Source organism: Microtus pennsylvanicus, chromosome 9 (assembly GCF_037038515.1).
Source record: "Microtus pennsylvanicus isolate mMicPen1 chromosome 9, mMicPen1.hap1, whole genome shotgun sequence".
NCBI lineage: Eukaryota > Metazoa > Chordata > Mammalia > Rodentia > Cricetidae > Microtus > Microtus pennsylvanicus.
The window spans coordinates 18,719,908-18,738,387 of NC_134587.1; the positions used below are offsets into that span (position 1 = coordinate 18,719,908).

An 18,480-nucleotide genomic window follows, 5' to 3' on the forward strand; every position below is an offset into this window, starting at 1 on the left:
AGCCTGCTATGCTTACAAGAGCTCAAGAAAGGAAAAAGAAACAGAGATGCACCTTCCATACGTGTACGAGAATATGTTCCTCGGTGAAACAGACCTGCTCACAGTTATCTTTGTCTCTGTTTTCCCAGCAACAAGAATTGACTAGATGATAACTGTGCATTTTTTTTTAATAAAGTTAGTTTCCTTGGTGGAGGAAAAAGAAAGAAAATCAGACACCTTATTAAATGTATTCCTATATTGACTCCAAAAGAGAGAAGAGGGTAAAGTTGCTTTAATGGTGAAAAGTCCAAGTATTTGGAAACTGTTGCCTGGATACAAGCTAGATCACGTATCTATCTGTAATTCTGCTATGAGAAATTTAGTCCTAACTTATGAAATTAGATGCAAGAGCCCATCTTTACTTCTGCACTCAGTTGTATTCTATTTTAAACAGTTCAAACAGTTAATAAGTTTCCAGATGTTAGAGTTTGATTCAACTAACTTCCTAAGGAAAACACAAACAGAAAGAGAATGTGTATTCGTCTTTATCATTTTCCCCCCGCACTAACACTTCCAACTTAACTGTTTCTTCTTAAAGACTCTCTGATGTCTTCCAGCGAGTCTCCGAGAGTCCTCATGATAAATCCTCTGCTCATTTCTAGAGTCCACGGTGCTACTTGGCCCAGTCATGTGACAGTGTCTTTAATTGCTAAAGCTAGCAGGATGCATTTTAATTATACCTCCATCGTTTATTGCAGACAGTTTCTGTCGAGAAAAGGAGGTCTTGGGAATCACTCACTACAAAGTACTTGTTGACTTGTGGGGGTTTGGCAGGCTGAGACAGAATTTCTGAGAAAGTATTAGGCGGATGTTCCAAAGAAAACAACCAATCTAAGAAGATCCACTAGAGGGCCATTCATTTGGCACCAGGCTGGTAGTTTTACCTTGGACTGAGACCTCACGATCAAGACACATGGAGATACCTGTAAGTGCAAAGCACCCCTATGACTCTCGTGACTGCTTCCATTTCTTAAGTGAGAACTCACTAGCTGCAAAGGGAATGGGACGCATCCCAGAGCTGCTGTGGGCTGTGAGTGCACTTCTCTGCCAATTCGTGCTAATGACTCATTTTCCTTAATAGACCTTTCATGAGGCTGGAATTCGGGGATGGCTGTCTGGAGAATGTCTGAGAGGAAGTTCACAAGCCACTGTCCTGGTTTATGGTGGAGACAGCTTCCTGTGGTAATCAGAGCAGTCAACTAAGGCAAACAGCACCATATTCCAGTAATGCTTCCTCATTACTTTCCATAAACAGTTCATGAAAGAGCAGCCTGAAGTTGAGCATAGTCAGGCAAAAGACGCCGCAAACTTCTGAAGAAAGCCATCGGGGGAAAACTGAAGATAGCTTACTTTAGAAACTGTATCCGTGGGGAAACAGAGACTCTGCCCTAGTGAATTGCTCTCATCCAGAGAGAATGTCCAAAAAAGGTGTGTGTGTGTGTGTGTGTGTGTGTGTGTCTGTGTGAATTCCATCAGTCATCTTCCTGATCTGCCAAGATGACCGATCACTTTGAAGTATGTGGACTTGGCCACAATGGAATACACATGACTACTCTTTTTCACTTGCCTTTTTAAGATGTATTTTAAGGTCTTTATAATTACTAAATGTTCTCCTTTCTCAGAAGATATTCTGAGAGCAAAGCAAAAATATCACTCTTGTAAAGCCGTTTCCATTCTTCCAAAGGTCTGCTGGTAAATTATTCCCACTGGTCTTTCCATCTTTCTAGCCTGTGCAAACACACCTAACCCATACTACATTTCGACAGATGGCGCTTCATTTCTTTAAAGGAAAGCAGCCGTGGGTTTAGACAGTTGAATTTTTAAACTTCTGTATTTACTGAAAGTGCATATGGTGCTATATGGACAAAGAAATTTTGCTGAAAGAAAAACATTTCTGTCTGCTGCACCTCATCGGCTCCGAGGAGGAAAGTGTGCAGTTACACCGTGTGCTTCTCACAGAGCCGCTTTTGGCTCCAATGTTCTTCCCTTCCATCCCTTCCTAAAACCCAGAAATGTGTGATGCTCGTATCAGAAAGTTTCTTTATTTGAAATTCCTCCTCTGAGCTGCAGATGGGAGGAGTCTGGAAAAGAGGGTTACCAAAGTGACTTGAGGGACTTCTCGGAGAAAATGAACACAAACCTGAACACCAAAAAAAAGTGAAATACAACAACCTCTGGGTGACAACACAAGCAGAGGCTGGTGTAGAGTTTACAAGGATGGGAGGGCTATAAAGCCTCCCTTGAGCCACTCGTAGTTCATTTAAAGGCCAAGAACGCCCCCAAAATCTGTTTCTAATTTTACAGAAATCTTTCGAAATTTGGCACAGTAGTCAAAAGTCCGTGGAAAGGAAAAAAAAAAAAAAAAAAGCTCATGTCCTGACTTCAGCTTCCAACTGGAAGACGGACTTGTTTCTTTTCAACGGTTTCCACAGATGCAGTGACCCACGCTGTGCAGTGAGAATCAGCTAACTTTCAAAAACATCTGGAGAAATGAAGGTTAGTGCGTGTGGTCCCGGGGATTATCACGACGCAGGGGCAGCACGGGCTGAGTACTGTCAGAGTGTTCTATTGTTTAGAGGATTTGTGTGTGAGTGTTGCTTCCCAGTGTGTGTTAGGATTGGGAAGTGGCTCAGAATATGCTGTAGAAACATTTGTTTTAGCAGAACTGGAAAGGCTCCAGCAATTACCGCCAGATCAGTGGAATACAATCACAAGCTTTGTAGGGGAGGAGAGGTAGGAGCTAGGGATCGACAGAAATCTTACCATTCCTTAGTAGGAACTAAGCTCGTGTCTAATTTTCTGTATTCTATGTAGACATGGCTGAAAACTGTCTTCGGAGTTGCCACTTTGGCTGCGCTTGCTTTACTGGTGATATGCATTGTCTTACGGCCCTCCAGAGGTAAGAAATTTTCTGATTCACTCAGCCTGCATCGCGTAGCCTGGAAAACGCACCAATGTGTGAACTCAGATGGGTGAACGTTTCCTAAGCGCCTATTTTCCAAAGGAAGCCTGATATTTCTAAGAAGACGTGTAAGTTCACAGTTGTCTTGTGTGCAAGACCAGAAATACTGAAGAGTTAAGGGTAGGAAGAGATTTACAGTGTTATTTCAGCAACAGAAAAACCTGGGAGCTATTCTGCACCACTCCCACCACCCCCAAAAATACATGCAGAAGACAAGTTTTGATAGGCCTCTCAAGACAATATTTTTAACTTGCATTGTTTTCTATTACTAGATTTGCCTGGTGGCAAGCAAAAATAATGAGTAAGAATAGAAAAGTTAAAAAAAGAACCTATGGAGGCTTTGAAATCACTAAATAGTGCTTCCAAAAAATGTAAGGAAGACGTTCAGAATAGAAATCTCAGGAATAGCCATATAGGAAAAGTAAAATTCTTATTCTATATGTAGTAGCAATTAACAATTAAATTAGGAGGCTTGGTATAGTTAAGCAAGTGTTATCAAGATAAACTGGATTTTGTTTTTGTTTTTATCTATTTATTTTGTGCAGAAAGGCTTGGGCTGGCAATGATACCCCTTCATTGAGACCTGAAAGTTGTTATGCACTGATTTTGAAACTAGTTTTAATTTTAATGTTATCAATTGATAAGGAACTCTTTCTGATTATGAAAATTCTTATGAACAGCAACTTGTGCTTCTAGAGTAGAAACATAATGTAAGAATAACAGATCCTGTACTTAAGATCTGGGAAACATGATGCAGCAATAACAGATCTTGTACTGTAGGGTCTGGATAAGAGCTGGGGAATATGTGTGGTTAAAAGTGAACCGACACCAAAGGGGATTGACGGCATACATTCAGCTGAAGAACACGTGTCCTGAATTATCTGTTGCCTTTAAATTGAAACACACAAAAATATTGAAGAGTTCAAAATACTCGTGGAACTTCCATAGAATTAGAAAATGAATACAGGTTAACCTGATGACGGTAGTGTCCTTGTGTCTGCATTTTAATATTTACCTTACATGTCCACTCCCTACAGTACAAGATTTTTCCTGGGCTATTAAAAATGTATGTCCCAATTTTTATTTTTTAAAAAATAAGTTCAAGTTCAAACTGATTTGAAGCCAGACTATCACTTCAATATTTTAGAGGACACATTTCCTTCAACCCCGAGCTATTGAGTGTTGGGTTAGGTCGCTGACCCTTTTAATCCAATCTATTACAAATTATTCTCTGACTCTTGCAAATGCTCACTAGAGCTTGAAATGAATAATCTGCCCCTTCAAAAATTAACAGTTTTTAAAACAAAAGTATATGGACTTTGTTAAGACAGCCTTTCATGTCCACCATGTTGAACTTTGGACTTTGAAGTATATTTCCAATGAGAAGCATATTCATCCAATGCAAATAGCATAAAAGGATAGATATTTGGGTCTATACTTACATTTATAGATGTAGACATTTGTGTAATTACATATAATCCCAATCCTTATCTTCTTTCCAAGTTTTTTTATGAATAGCATACTCAAAAATATGTTATAAACTATATATAACATAAAAGTCCTGTGTTTTTTTTAACATAGATTTCTATTTTCAATGGAAAAGATAATTCTCTAAGTGATTTCCTGTTATTGTGAAATAATCAAATTAACCTCAAGATAAAATTTTAGGACTCAGTTATAACGGAGAAATGAAAAATGCTTAAGACTTCTTTTTGGTGCACAACGTCCTCGTCTTTGTACACTTCAGAACTTCTCAGAATGTCATCTGAACAGCTTCTGAGTGAGACTAATCGTTCTTCACCTCAGCAGCAGGCCTGGGGTCTGGTGTGACAACCTCCTTCCATTGGCTTGCCTTCATTTTTCTCACGCCCCACACCTTCACCATGTCCAAGATGGGAATCAGGTTCCACCCTACCTCACATTTCTCCGGTGCCTGAGAAACACAATTTGAGGTGTTCAGTCCGGGAAAAGTAGGGCGAGCACAGAAAAGAGAACTAAAAGCTATTTAAGCCTCTACCCCCACTTTATCAGAAACGCCGTCAGCACACATTTGTCCTCTGTGCCTTTTGTTTCTAGTCCAGGCGCTGTGTGACATTGTAACAGAAGTCAAGAAAGAGTCATCCAGTCCCTCACTTATATGCTAATGAGCTCAGATCCCTAAGTACCTCCTACCATTGTGCTGTTGTGGAGGCTCCAAAGTTCAAGATTCTCAATTTTCCTTCAGGCAAACATGGGATAATTCTTCACTGTGCACACCTCAAAACACACAGCCCTCATCTCACCATTACAGAAGATTTCTGTCACGTTCCACAAGTATAAGTGAAAGAAATAGAGTCAAGATAAAAGGGGCTTTTTATTTCCAGGATCAGAAGTCCACAAAGGATCAGCCTCCAGCCTAAAAGAGTTTTGGAGGAAAGAGAGCAGATCTTAGGAATAAGCAGAAACGTGGCAGTGAATAAGAAAGCTCTGTTTAGCTCACTTGCATATTAAAAACAACTATGGTTCAGCTCTTTCTGAAGCTCCCAGAGGATTTCATTTTCATTTTCATCCAAACTGAAGACACACGCATTTCCGCTGCAGACCCACGTGATCCTTAGCTTCTGCCCCTTCATATCTCTCTCTCTCTCTCTCTCTCTCTCTCTCTCTCTCTCTCTCTCTCTCTCTCTCTCTCTCTCTTTTTTCTCCTGCCTCCATTTATTATCTCTCTTGAGGATTTTTCTCCCTGGAGTCACCCTTAGACCGCTGTGATAATGCAGCCAGGAATAAAGTTAGCACAGTTTCCCTTCCTCTACGCCAGTGACCACCATCACACAGACTTCCTTCTCTCGAGAGACTTACAGCTATGATACAAACTAAAACCAGAATTAGAAAGTTGCAAAGGTTTTAGAATTCTTTAAAATCTCTATAGCCTTCCTTGAGTCATGATTTATGTTTTCTGGATTTTGCCTTTTCCTCCTCTGGTTCTTTGAATAGTACATTACCTTATGCGGTGATACTCAGACACTCAATACATGTTAGCTGCGATTTTTTTACATTTATTTATTTTACATGTACTTCTCTGTGTATATGTGTATGGATATGTTTGTACGGGTGGTTGTCAAGGACAACTTGTGGGGGTGGGTTCTTTCCTTCTACCATGTGGGTTTCTGAGATGAAACTCAGGTTGGCAGACTGGTGGCAATCACCTTTAACTGCTGGGCCATCTCACCATCCCAACTACAATTTTGTTTTATTCCGAAATTTATAGCATGTGCTATATATTCAAAAAAATGTGTCTTCAAGTCTATTTTCTCTCCCATCCTAATATGGGCATATATATGTGATAAAGGATCATTCATCGATTTTACTGTTGGATATAGTTAATTTTTTTTTTAAAGTCTATTTAATTCTGATAGTAGAAACCTATATGCCTGAGTGTCATCCTTTTTTCTATATTCCACTTGTTTGGACCTAAAACAACATATATTTTAAAAAACATTTTTGTGTGTGGCAGTCTTAAAATGAAATAAAAATGTACAGAGATAAAGGGGTGTGGGGACACAGCTGAGTGAGAGAAAGCAAAGGGGTCACACTGTGCAGAGTCCCAGGCTCTCCTGAAGTGTGACTCTGCGGCTCCCGAGAAGGGCAGACCCTGCTGCTTTAGCCTTGGACCACCATATGCCCTCCTCTCCTCCTTTCTGCTCTTTCCTTCATTGGTTCTTGCTGTCAGTTTGACCTAATGTGTTTTATAGAAATTTGTAGTGGATGCCAATTTAAAATCAGATTTCCCATAAGAAATTAAGTCTTGGGCTTCTTTACAAAAATATTTTTTAAAGCAGGACCAGAAGTAGTCTGTTCTGACCACTAGGAGAACTTGAACAAAACTTTATTTTCTCACAGTTCTGGGATCTGGAAGTTTAGGACCAAGGTGCCAGCTTGTTCCTTGTTCCAGACTTCTTTTGGCTTGAAGACCGCTGTGTCCTTACCAGACTCCTGGACTCTCCCTTATATATGAATGAATGTCCCTGGTGTTTCTCTTTCCCTTCTTCTTCTTCTTCTTCTTCTTCTTCTTCTTCTTCTTCTTCTTCTTCTTCTTCTTCTTCTTCTTCTTCTTCTTCTTCTTCTCCTTCTCCTTCTCCTCCTCCTCCTCCTCCTCCTCCTCCTCCTCCTCCTCCTCCTCCCCCTCCTCTTCCTCTCCTTTTCCTTCTCCTTCTCCTCCTCTTCCTCCTTTTTCTCCTCCTCCTTCTTTCTTCTCTTCATTCTCACTTTTGTTTTTCAAAAGCTACATTTTTATTTAAAAGTTTTTTTGAATTTTATTTTACATACTAACCACAATTCCCCTTCCCTCCTGTTCTAGTAACGACACCAATCCTCTTGGATTAGAGCTCTGCCATTACAATGTCATTTGACATCCTTAATTTCTAAACACAATCACATTGGGGTTGCCCTTCAACTTGTAACCTTTACATTTATTTTGCGTATTTGTTTATTTGTGTGTGTGTGTGTGTGTGTGTGTGTGTGTGTGTGTGTGTGCACGTGTGTGCGCCCTTGCATGCCATGGTGTCTGTATGAAGTTCAGAGTGCAGCTTCTAGGCATTGATTCTCTTCCTCCAAGATGTGAATCCTATGATAGAACTCAGGTCATCAGACTTGGAGGCAAGCACCTTTAAGGGAGGAGCCTTCTCACTAGCCCTCAACTTGCCACATTTTAGAGGACACAACTCCACTCATAAGGAGATAACAAAATGATATCTGAACTAGGACTTCAAGAACAAGAAGGGTAAAAGCTCATGACAAGCCCTCAGTATAGAGGGAAAGCAAGACAAGGCCTCTCACTCAGGAATGTGTTCGGGAAACCAGAGCCGTGACTCCAGAGCTACCTCAGTCATTAGCAAAGAATACAGGATTACACATAGAGGACAAGTAAACCTGCATCGCGATTAATATGTGTTAACATTCATTAATCATAGCTACTAATACCGTATATAACGGATTTTAGAAGAGTTTTTGAATTCATAACTAACTTAAATAGAACAGAGATTAGCACTTTCTAAGAAGAATAATCATTTCAGTGCTTAAGTTAGGCAGAAATAATTATTATTCTGCAAACTATAAGTGTTGTAACTTAGCAGTTACTTTTTGGGGAAAAAAATCTGTCAAATGCAATCATTTTGAAAGGCAATGTGAATATGTTCTTAAGTTTTTCCCAGTACTAAAATCTACAACTGTGGAGCAAACTCTCATATTTTTGAAGTGTTTTAATTTCATTTATTCAATGGCACACTCCACAATTGTAGCAGGGGGTACTGAGGCAGAAGAATGGCTGCAAGTTTGAAGCTAGCCTGGTCTACTTAGCCAGTTCCAGGCTAGCCATGTAGAGAACCCACTCTCAACACCCAGAACAAGAAAATAACAGATTCAACACATTAAAGATATGTTTATGGAGGGGATTTATGTTCCTATGACACAGTCTTGACAGTCCAGCAATCTCTCTCTGCGTGTAGCAGAGGCTGAGAATTTGATAGCTGCTGAGTTCCCAAGGCTGGATGCTGCAACACTTCCAATCTGATTTCTGTAGAACTGAGAGTTTTCAGTCCATGTTGGGAGGCTGGAAAAGCTGGGTTCAGTGATAGCAAAGCGTGGTGGTGATAGTGGCAGCAATACAGCAGATGCACTCACTAGCGACGAGTGGAGGTGGGCAAGCAAATGGGAGTGCTGCTTTTTCTTCTGACTTCTTTATATAGAGACCACCCTAGAAGGTGTTGCTGGCTATTCTAGGGGAAAGGTTTCCCTTCTCAATCAATCCTTCTAATAACCACCCTCACAAACATGCCCAGAAGGATTTTCTGCATTCATTCTAGATCAATCAAATTCGACAACCATGACTAGTCATCATATATTAGCAGTGACCACTGTGGAAAGAAAATATAATTACTTGGAAAGCTATCCAAGTTCAAAAATCAGAAAACAATATTTTTAAATGGCCAAAAATTCTTAATATGTGTATGCATGGAAAACAATTTCCATTGTATTCTCCATAGCTTTAACAGAAATTAAAAAGTTGATTCTGAAACCTCTAAAATAGCTGGATATTATTTCAAAATAAACCAGAGGGACTTGTGTTTCATGCATCATAAATTACCCTGAAAACTATGCAGTCGGGGTGTTGTGCTTCAAGCACAAGAGAAGGCATCTGCATCTATGGACTAAGATAGTACAGAAGTAAAGCATTATGGTGGAGAGATGGCTCGGTGGGTGGAAGCTCTTATCATCAGTACATCCTGACCACCTGCGTTTGATACCCTCGTGCAGGATCCCACATGAGAAACAGGATGAGTGATATGTATCTGTAATCCCACACGGATATAGCAGAATCAGCTGAGTATTCATTGGCCAGATATCTTGCTGCAGAACAGGACAAGAGAAACTCTGCCTCAAGAAGGTGAAACTCAAGAGATGACATTCAGAAGATGCTTTCTGACCTCTACAAACACATCATGACCTCTCTCTCTCTCTCCCATGCACACACACGCGCGTGTGCACACACACACACAATCACACTCACACATAAAGGAATTTTTTTTCTAAAAGAAAAAAATTCTGCAATAATGGTTAATTAACTTTTATAGCTACCTTGAAAAATCAGTGGAGGAAAATATTAACAGAAACTTCAGCTGGAACAATTGGATGTCCATATCCAAAAGCATGGGCTCTGCCCTCACACCCTGAAAAAAATAACTCAAAGTGGGCCAAAGTCCATTCAAACTCTGCAAACCCAGGGAACATCTTTAGGTCCTTGGGTGGAGCAATGATTTCTAGACTCTGACCCTAAGTACAAACCACAAAAGACAAAATAGGTAAACTAAAACTTTTCCAAAGTTAACGCTTTTAAGTTGCCAAGAATAACATCACAAAAGTGAAGAGCGTTCACAAAATGGGGAGAGAAATTTAAAAAGACCATAACAATTCACAGTAAAGAGGGAAATACACTGACCGAAAGTCTGTCTGTGGGAGATACAGAGAAAATTAACAAGGGCTAATGAGCACGTGGATGGTGCTCAACACCGTCATCATTAGCAAACTGCCAATCAAAGCCACAATAAAATACCCGGAATGGAAAAAGCAGGGAAATAACTTGTCCACTGCAATGTGGCATGGAGAGGGAACAGAGGAGAGCAGCCAGAGCAGAGAGAGACGTAGGAGATGAGCTTTCAGGTCTGGTTGCCGAACAAAGACCAAGGGGAGAGGGGAGGTCCAGGATCAGCCCCAGTCATTTCAATGGAGGACTGTGTGCATGGCAGCTAGTGCCATTTATGGAGAGTAACCTGGAAAAGGAGCGTGGGTATTGCTTCATTTCATTTCTTCTTTCTTTCATTTTCTTTCTTTTTTTTAAAGGATGCACTGCCATGCCTTGCAGAGACCCTAGATCATTTTTTTTAATTTTATTTATTTTTATTTTATGTACATCGGTATTTTTGACATGGGTGTCAGGTCTCTTAGAACTGGAGTTACAATTATGAGCTGCCACTAGGTGCTGGGAATTGAACTCAGGTCCTCTGGAGAGCAGTCAGTGTTTTTAACAACTGAGAAATCTCTCTAACCCCCTCTTCCCTTTTCTTTTTTGTTATTTTCTCTCAGTCCCCTTCCCTCTCCCATCTATTTCTCTGTGAGTATGTGAGTATGCTTGTAACCATTCTATCTCCGAGTCACACCTCTAGCTGTACTAACTCTGAAGTATAAATGAAGATGTTAAGAAGCTGAACACATAGGAGTCTGGGGTGTAGAGAAGTGGGGTTCCAGTGTGGCACTGGTCCATGGGTATGTCCCCAAAAACTATACTGGGAGAATGAAATGACTTCAGAATGCGGCTACTCCTCAGGTCATGTGCAATAGCAATGAAGGAGCTACGCTGCAATCTCAAACTCGAGTTAGAAGGTGTGCTGCCAAAGGAAACTGAGTCTTAAAATAGACAAGGAAGAGCTTTGTGTTTATGAATCCCAAGAAGGTCTTTGCATGCTGCTCTTATGCGTGATACTGACCCTGTCCCGTGATCTTAAAAAGCTCACGATAGAAAAACTTCACGTTTCCTTTGAAAGACTTGTTCTTCAGTGTGGTTGCTACCTTCTGAGATAAAGAGCTCCTGCCCTCTGTAGCCAGACAGTAAGTACTCTAGGATAAAAATGTCTTTGCTGGAAGTCAGCTCAGATTTCTTCGTGGATTTTTTTTTCATCTATGTTTCAGAGAATAATTACTCTCCTTCTTGCATGTTGTTTGGTTCCTGTTCTAATTTTCATAGTTGTTGCTGTTTTACGACAAGTGTGCCTTTATGTTAAACTATGATGGTAAAGTACTCAGGCTCTCCAAATAGATGGATTTGAAGTCCAAGTTTGTGATGCATTAAGCATGTTAGTTGGCCTCTAGTTTCTACTTCCTAACTTGCAACTAGTGTTCACAACAGTCTATACTCAGAGAGTACTGTGAGGTCTTAATAGACGCAAATGAGAGATTGCTTAGTCAGTTGTAATATACCTGTTGCTGACAGAAATGTATTACTTCAGACCCTTCCCCAGCAAAGCAGTAGTCTTCACTCATATTTAATTTTAAACAGCTTTAAGTATATTTTTCACACAGTTGTGTCCTGCACTTGTTCTTTTGGACTTACTCCAGAAACAAGCGGGACCCACTCTGATGGTTAGGATGAGTGCCCCCTCTTAAGTAGGCTCTCTGAAGAGCTGTCAGGAGGATGCTCTGAGGCCATTTGTTTTCCATGGAGTGGCCTTGTGGCATCAATCCCAACTCGTTCACAAAAATAAGAACACAAAGACCTGCCTGTCATTGTGTGCTCACTTAATGTGGCATGGCTCTTCTTGTGCTTCCTGACAAAATGTGCCTACGAAGATCGGATGTTTCTACTCTGGTACACACTCTCAATCTTTTAGGACTAGTCAATTAAATGGCAGACACAGCCTCATAAAGACACAGTGTTTTCAGGAAGAATTCGGAGTACCATGGCTCATTACTTCCTTGTGAATCATTTCATGAGTTGTAATTTCTTGAATAACTAATTGAGCTAACTTTCATCTTTGCTTAATATGTTGAAAATTCAAATAATTGAGGCATGGCTAATTAGGGCATTTAAGTGCTGTATGAGTAACTATGCTAAAGATGCGCCAAGTTGAATTTAAGGGCACAGCCAAGGATGAAGTGTTAAATGGGCAAGTGTCAATTGTGCAGAGCTGATAAATATGCTTTGATAGTTACACTCTATTTCTTTTAAGCCATCAGAGTTTGGAACCACAAATGCAAAGCTGCCATTCTAAAATCACCCAATGGTTATATTACAGCATGATTGTTTGGAAAATGGTTAGAAAGTCCATTTATTCATTCAAAAATTTGAAGAATGAAATATTTTAATGGAATAATGATTCAAATTTGTTTAGTGTGTTTTATTGTTTACACATACGCACGCACACACACACACACACACACACACACACACACCGCAATCAATGACCAGAATGCTTTCCCTGAAATATTACATCTAACCTGGAGCAGAATCAATCAGCTTGCCTTCCCCCTTTTCTTTGTGGTCAGGAAGGAGAGTATGCCTGAAGGAAAAGTCCACTGCAGGCAATGCACAGGATCATAAATGTTGAAAGAGACCCATACACATCTCCTGAGAGTCACAGCCATTGCTTGGTCTGGTGGTAACTCTTCTCCATAACATGGAGATTGCTATACAGCCTTACAAGCTCCCAGGAATTTGTAGGCAGGAAGCAGATCTAATGATGGGTGAAGAGATACATTAACAGAGCAGATGTAGTGAAGCACATAAGAATCATCCAGAAACATGGAAAAAGTGACCCTACCAGACCCCAGCCAGAGACTCTGCTTCAGTGAGTTTGAATTTGAGAAAAACCTTTTTTTTTAATTGTATTGACTTCCATGCTTCAGGTTTTTTGGGTTTACTTACTTGTTTTGTTTTCTTTTGTTTTGTTTGAGGCAGAGTTTCACAATGTAACTCAAACTTGCCTGGAAATCATTTTGTAGCGTAGGCTAGCCACAGAGTCATAAAAATTCCCTTGCCTGAGCCTTCCTGGCCCTAGAATGATAAACAGAAGTGGCTGTGTTGGGTTTTAGAAAACCATTTTCTTTGTACATTGCAGTACTGAAGAGAGAACTCTGTACATTGTTCTTGTTAGGCAAGAGTTCAGCCATGGCCCTTTATTCTTTATGTTTTTATTTAGACTTAGTGTCTCATTATGTTGACTAGGCTGACCATGAAAACATTCAGTAGCCTAGACAGGCCTTGAACTTTCTATTTTCTTACCTCAGCCTCCAGAGTACCTCTGCTACCTGGCATAGAAATCTAGCTTTTAAGTAGCATTCCACAAGACTCCAAGGACCAAATTTGGGTAAATATTTAAATGAAGTAAAAGATAATATATAATTACAATACAGACTAGAGTATAGAAAATAAGGTTGGGTATATCTTTGAGGGAGAATTATCAAAAACAAGGTAACACAGTAAACACAGTTAATTTTTTTCCACCTAAAGCTATTTCTTGTGTTTCTGCTTTGTGTAGGGCACATGTTAGTCATAAAAATCAAGCATGACATCTGTCTTCATGATCGGAGTTCTATGCCTCAAGGAACATGAAAAACACACATGTTCAATACTGCTGCGATGCGGTGGCACAGCTCCACCAAGGATGTTTTAGGTGCCAGGTGCCAGTGGATGGTGCAGTGAACGTCACACACACAATCTTTATTGTTTTATTTACACTCTAACGTAATTTGATGCAACATCCTAGAGGAGAGATCCAGCATCCACTGAGTTACAGATGTGTGGTATATCCCAGCAAAAGAAACCTCAAATCCTCCCCCTACTCCACCAACGAGGGATGTAGTGGTACCCAGCCTAATATCAACATAGCCATGAGATTAGAAATGCTCTTCCTACCTCAGTTTATGCCATGAGCCTTATCCCTCATCTGCACACATATGTTGTGCATCATGCTTGGTTGGAGGTAAGTACTATTCTCATTCTGGCAATGAAGAGCATGAGTAATACTACTTAAATACTTTACTGGTATTTTGAGCCATAATATGACATATGCTAGCTTCTCTAAATAGATTGTTGGCATTTGTAACCACTATGTGCCCACGTGAATAAGTGACTAACTACTAAATCATAGGAAATATTCTATCAAGTGCAACCTTTCTGTATCGTAATCTAATAAATACCAAGTGACCAATAATCATACAAAAAAAAGAAAATGACTAGGTCTTTAAAATACTTTGAAAAATTGGCCATATATGCCAAATTGGTACTACTTTTATTTACAACAGTAATGGTAGCATGTTAGTTCAGGAGCTGCACAATAGCCAAAGAATTCCAAGAGTGACTGATGCATTTTGATAAGTTAGGGAAAAAAAGTGTGCTTTCACTGTTTATATCATAGGCTCAGCTAGCTCGGCATTGAGAAAACTGTGATTTAGTTCAGATTCAACAATAACAGAAACAAAAACGCCCAGGGATCAAAGTACTTGAGAAACACTGATCTAGATAATTTATTGATGGACTGACTAGATAACTTCACAAAGAGAAGGACCAAGTCTGGTTCATGAGCACCCACACGAAGGCCAGGCACTGGTGGCAAGCATTTGCCACCCCAGTGTTGTGGTAGAGAGGCAGAAGGATACTGGGGACTAGCCAGAGCAGCAAGCTCCAGGTTCACTAACCACCATTTTCTCAGTAAAGGAGGCAGAGAATAAAGGAAAGCATCACCATTAACTTGTGACTTCCCTTTCTCTCTCTCTCTCTCTCTCTCTCTCTCTCTCTCTCTCTCTCTCTCTCTCTCTCTCTCTCACACACACACACACACACACACACACACACAGCAGGGGTATTTAAAAAATACTTTTGGGCTGAGGAGACAGTTCAGCTTACTCTGTCATCATGGAGACCTGAGTTCAAATCCTCAAGCCTCACATAAAAAAAATAATAAAGTTGGGTATAATCCTGTGTATCTGAAACCAGGTATTGTAGAGGGTGGAGACAGGAGGGTGGACAGTCTAGCTTCAGTTTTAGAGAGAGATTCTGCTTCAAAGAAGTATGGAAGAAAGGGAAAGGGATACAACAGGGTGCTCAACATCTGACTGGTCACATCCCATTCATATATAGGAAGCAACGGTGGTGGAATTGGAAGCAGGTTGGGGCTATAAACTCTTAATGCCTCCCCAGTAAAGTACCTTCTCCCATCAGGGTCCACATCCTGAACGTTCTGTGATCTCTAAAACAGTGCCAGCTGCTGAGGACCAAGTATTCAAGTACTTGAGCCTTATGGGGAGCATTTTCCTTTTAAACCACCACAATAACCAAACCCATGGTCATAATCAGATTGTGGACCATATGCACATCTGTAGGAATAGATTAAAAGAGCCTAGGATGCTACTGTTCAATGAACAACTTAGCTGTGATGACAGGGCACACATATATGACTGTTACTTCAAGGTAAATAAAGCAAACTGAGCCCCGCATTTCCTAGTGTAGTCTAGTACGACTGGATGGGATTGCCAGTATTGTGTGGACAGATCCCTTGTATTTTATGTGCGCAAAGTAGGGCTGCAGAGATTCACCAAAGCAATATAGAGAATTAATGGGAAAGTATATGCCCGCCCACTCATACTTACACGCCTCCATCCATCCTTCATTTCATGTATACATTCATTCTATGTAATTTAATAAGCACTCGCTTGTTAAATGTGTGTCTATTAGACATCAAAAAAAATGCAATGGCAATCAAAATTTCCAGACTTATGGCAACGATTTGGGTTGCATGGTATAATAGAACTTAGAAAGCCATTAATAGACTAGTCACACAAATGTACATGTACTTTCAAACTTAGCTTCTCTAAAATAAAGTGGCCTATGCACTGAGATTGTGAAAAGGAAACCTGACTTGCATGAGAGTGTCAGGAAGGGCTTCTCAGAAGTAGAAGACTAAAATCAAACATTTAAGCCTAATAGAAGTCGTGAGACAAAGACGGAGAGTTGCGAGAGATGTACAGAAGCCCCACAGTCTCCTGCATTTGAACATATGGTTCCCTGACGGTGGCACGGTTTGAGGAGGTTTAGATGGTACAGCCTGGCTGGAGGAAGTACATCACTGGGCGGGGTGTAGGCTTTGAGACTAAGCCTCGTGCCATTTCTACTTAGCTCTCCTTCTTCAGGCTTCCATTTAAAACTGGGGGCTCTCAGCAACTTGCTCTTTTTTCCATGCCTATAACCTGTTGCCACACCCCTTCTTTGCCATGATGCACTCTTGTTCCTCTGGAACCATGAAACAATTCCTCCTTAAATTGCCTTGGTTAGGGCAGTCTATCACAGCAACCGAGAAGGGACTCATACAGGTGGTTATGGGCTGGAAATAAAACCCAGCATGTTTGGGCTCAAGACTATAATGATGGAGGAGCAGGAAAGATTGATAGCAAAGGCTGTTCCAGACCTGCCTGGACCTGTAGTCCAAGTTTAGAATTTTTATCTTTATAATGAGAGTCACGGCGAGCTATGCAAGACTGTTAGCAGAAGGATAATATTATGGTTCTCATCTTCAACAGTTTTATTTTCACCTGGGCGAATGCCAGACTCATAAATGCTATTTTGAGGTATTGGGCTTTCCTGTAACTTGGAGGTTCTAAGCGGTGGCCTGGAGAAGGAGCACGTGGGATGGAGGGAGAAGGGCAGCAGGGCCATGAAGAGATGTTGGGAGGGCATCGCCTTATTGCCCATCTGGCTTAACCTGACAGTCCTGGGGCTCTGCTGAGCTTCCGAGGAAATAAACTCATGCTTAAAAATACAACTGTTTAGATGGATTCATGTGTAAAAGAAATTTTCCTGTGGTTTGTGAGCTATGTAAGGTTGGTTTTTTCACGAATTTACATAAATTTTTAAGACATTTAATGCGGTGCTCCTGGTCGTTTCTTTTTGTAAAAGTTTATATCAGGGCTAAGAAAAGTGTGTTCAGTGTGGCCCTTCTTAAGATTTCAGAGGGTAAGAATTCTGGCTGATCTCATTCATCCGAGTGGGATTCTAAAATGCATCATTGAACAATGAATAGGAAACCAAGCCAGGTTTCACAAGCGAGGGAGTACTGCCGAACTCTGTGGAGACAGAGTAGGCTGTGTGAAGTTCAGCAGTACTTCAGGGCAAGATTGTTTCTGTGAGGTCCGGAGTTGTTGGAACCTCACCTCCCTTCCTAGAAGTCCTGTACAGGTTTTATTTTTACTGCTGGATGAAATTCCTGTTTTCCCGAAATCTTCTCCTTCCTCTATACAACCCCCACGCATCCCTCCCAGGTCACCAGTGCACTCCCTAAGTCTGGGTTGCCTGTCAGCAAACACACCATTTAGTAGTTCAACAGGCACTTTGCAATGACAGAACCTATCCACACCTGAGAAAGAACAGATGAAGGACAAGCTTAGAAATTAGTTGGGCTATTAACCTTGTTTCTAATAATATGTTTCTTCCTCCCCTAAGTCGAAAACCCCGAAAGAAACACAAGGAGAGCTCTCACTCTGAAGGATATTTTAAATGGAACATTCTCATATAAAACATTTTTTCCAAACTGGATTTCAGGTAAATGAATCATGTCTTATCTTCTGGGGGTTTGTAAAATAAACATTCTTTTTGTTGTTAGTGCCAAGATAGTTTTACAATAGCTGGAGCTGCTATTCATCACTTGAAGTGAGAAGAGACAGATTATTCAGAAGATTCAGAGAACCTTTTGCACCACCATTTAATCTGGGCTTGCACAATTGGTATAAAGCTACCCTGAATCTTAGCAGAAAAGCAAAGGTTGGGAATGCTGAGTGGGATATTGTCAGTGAATGAAGTTGCTTCTGGGAGAGGAAACAGGCCTTATTTTGGTGTTTTATTATTCTCTTCGAAGTCAAGAGAATTTTACCCAAGGGGGGGGGGCAGAGTCTATTGTTAATCTAGACTACCTAAGAGCAAACCAGTTCCTTCCCTGACAAAAAATAAACCTTTAAGTGTTACAGAATTGATATTCCTAGTTTTTATGATTAGAGTGTGGTCAAAGATCTAACCAAAGAAATGGTAAGATTAAAGTGATTGCATTATACTTGTGCAAATAAAGGTTCATTTATCAAGGTAGAATATTGCCTTTTTTCCCTTTAGAAAATTCATATAAAGTATCAGTTACAGTAAATCAAAACAAAGCCCAAATAAGATTTGTTTTCAGTGCTACAAAAGAAACTCACCATTTCAAACTAGTGTGTCCTCTTTGTAGCTCAGAGAAGATGACATTTTCCTTCTGAGCACCCTGAATCCGTTCTAACAAGGGCTGCCATGGGTGCCATCTAGCAAATGTGCCATCTTTATGAGATGCAGAAAGTGCACAGTTTCGTCCTCCTGTGACCAGCTTCTCTGTGCTGAAAGGGAGGAAGGCGAGGCATTATCTGTGGAACAGAGGGGA

The 18,480-nt window shown here is 40.5% G+C and overlaps 1 protein-coding gene across 2 annotated transcripts in view; it reads left to right on the top strand.

Moving 5' to 3' along the window:
- Positions 1-2,135: 2,135 nt before the first annotated feature.
- Positions 2,136-18,480, top strand: part of Fap (fibroblast activation protein alpha) — a 68,677-nt gene continuing 52,332 nt past the window's right edge. Inside the window, exons 1-3 of one of the 2 annotated variants that reach the window (XM_075985035.1) lie at positions 2,136-2,535; positions 2,854-2,938; positions 17,523-17,621. In XM_075985035.1, coding sequence (XP_075841150.1) covers positions 2,530-2,535; positions 2,854-2,938; positions 17,523-17,621 — 190 coding nt within the window. In that variant the 5' untranslated portion in view covers positions 2,136-2,529. Of the gene's footprint in view, positions 2,536-2,853; positions 2,939-17,522; positions 17,622-18,480 lie in introns of those variants that run through there. The other variant, XM_075985036.1, reaches the window with a different exon arrangement.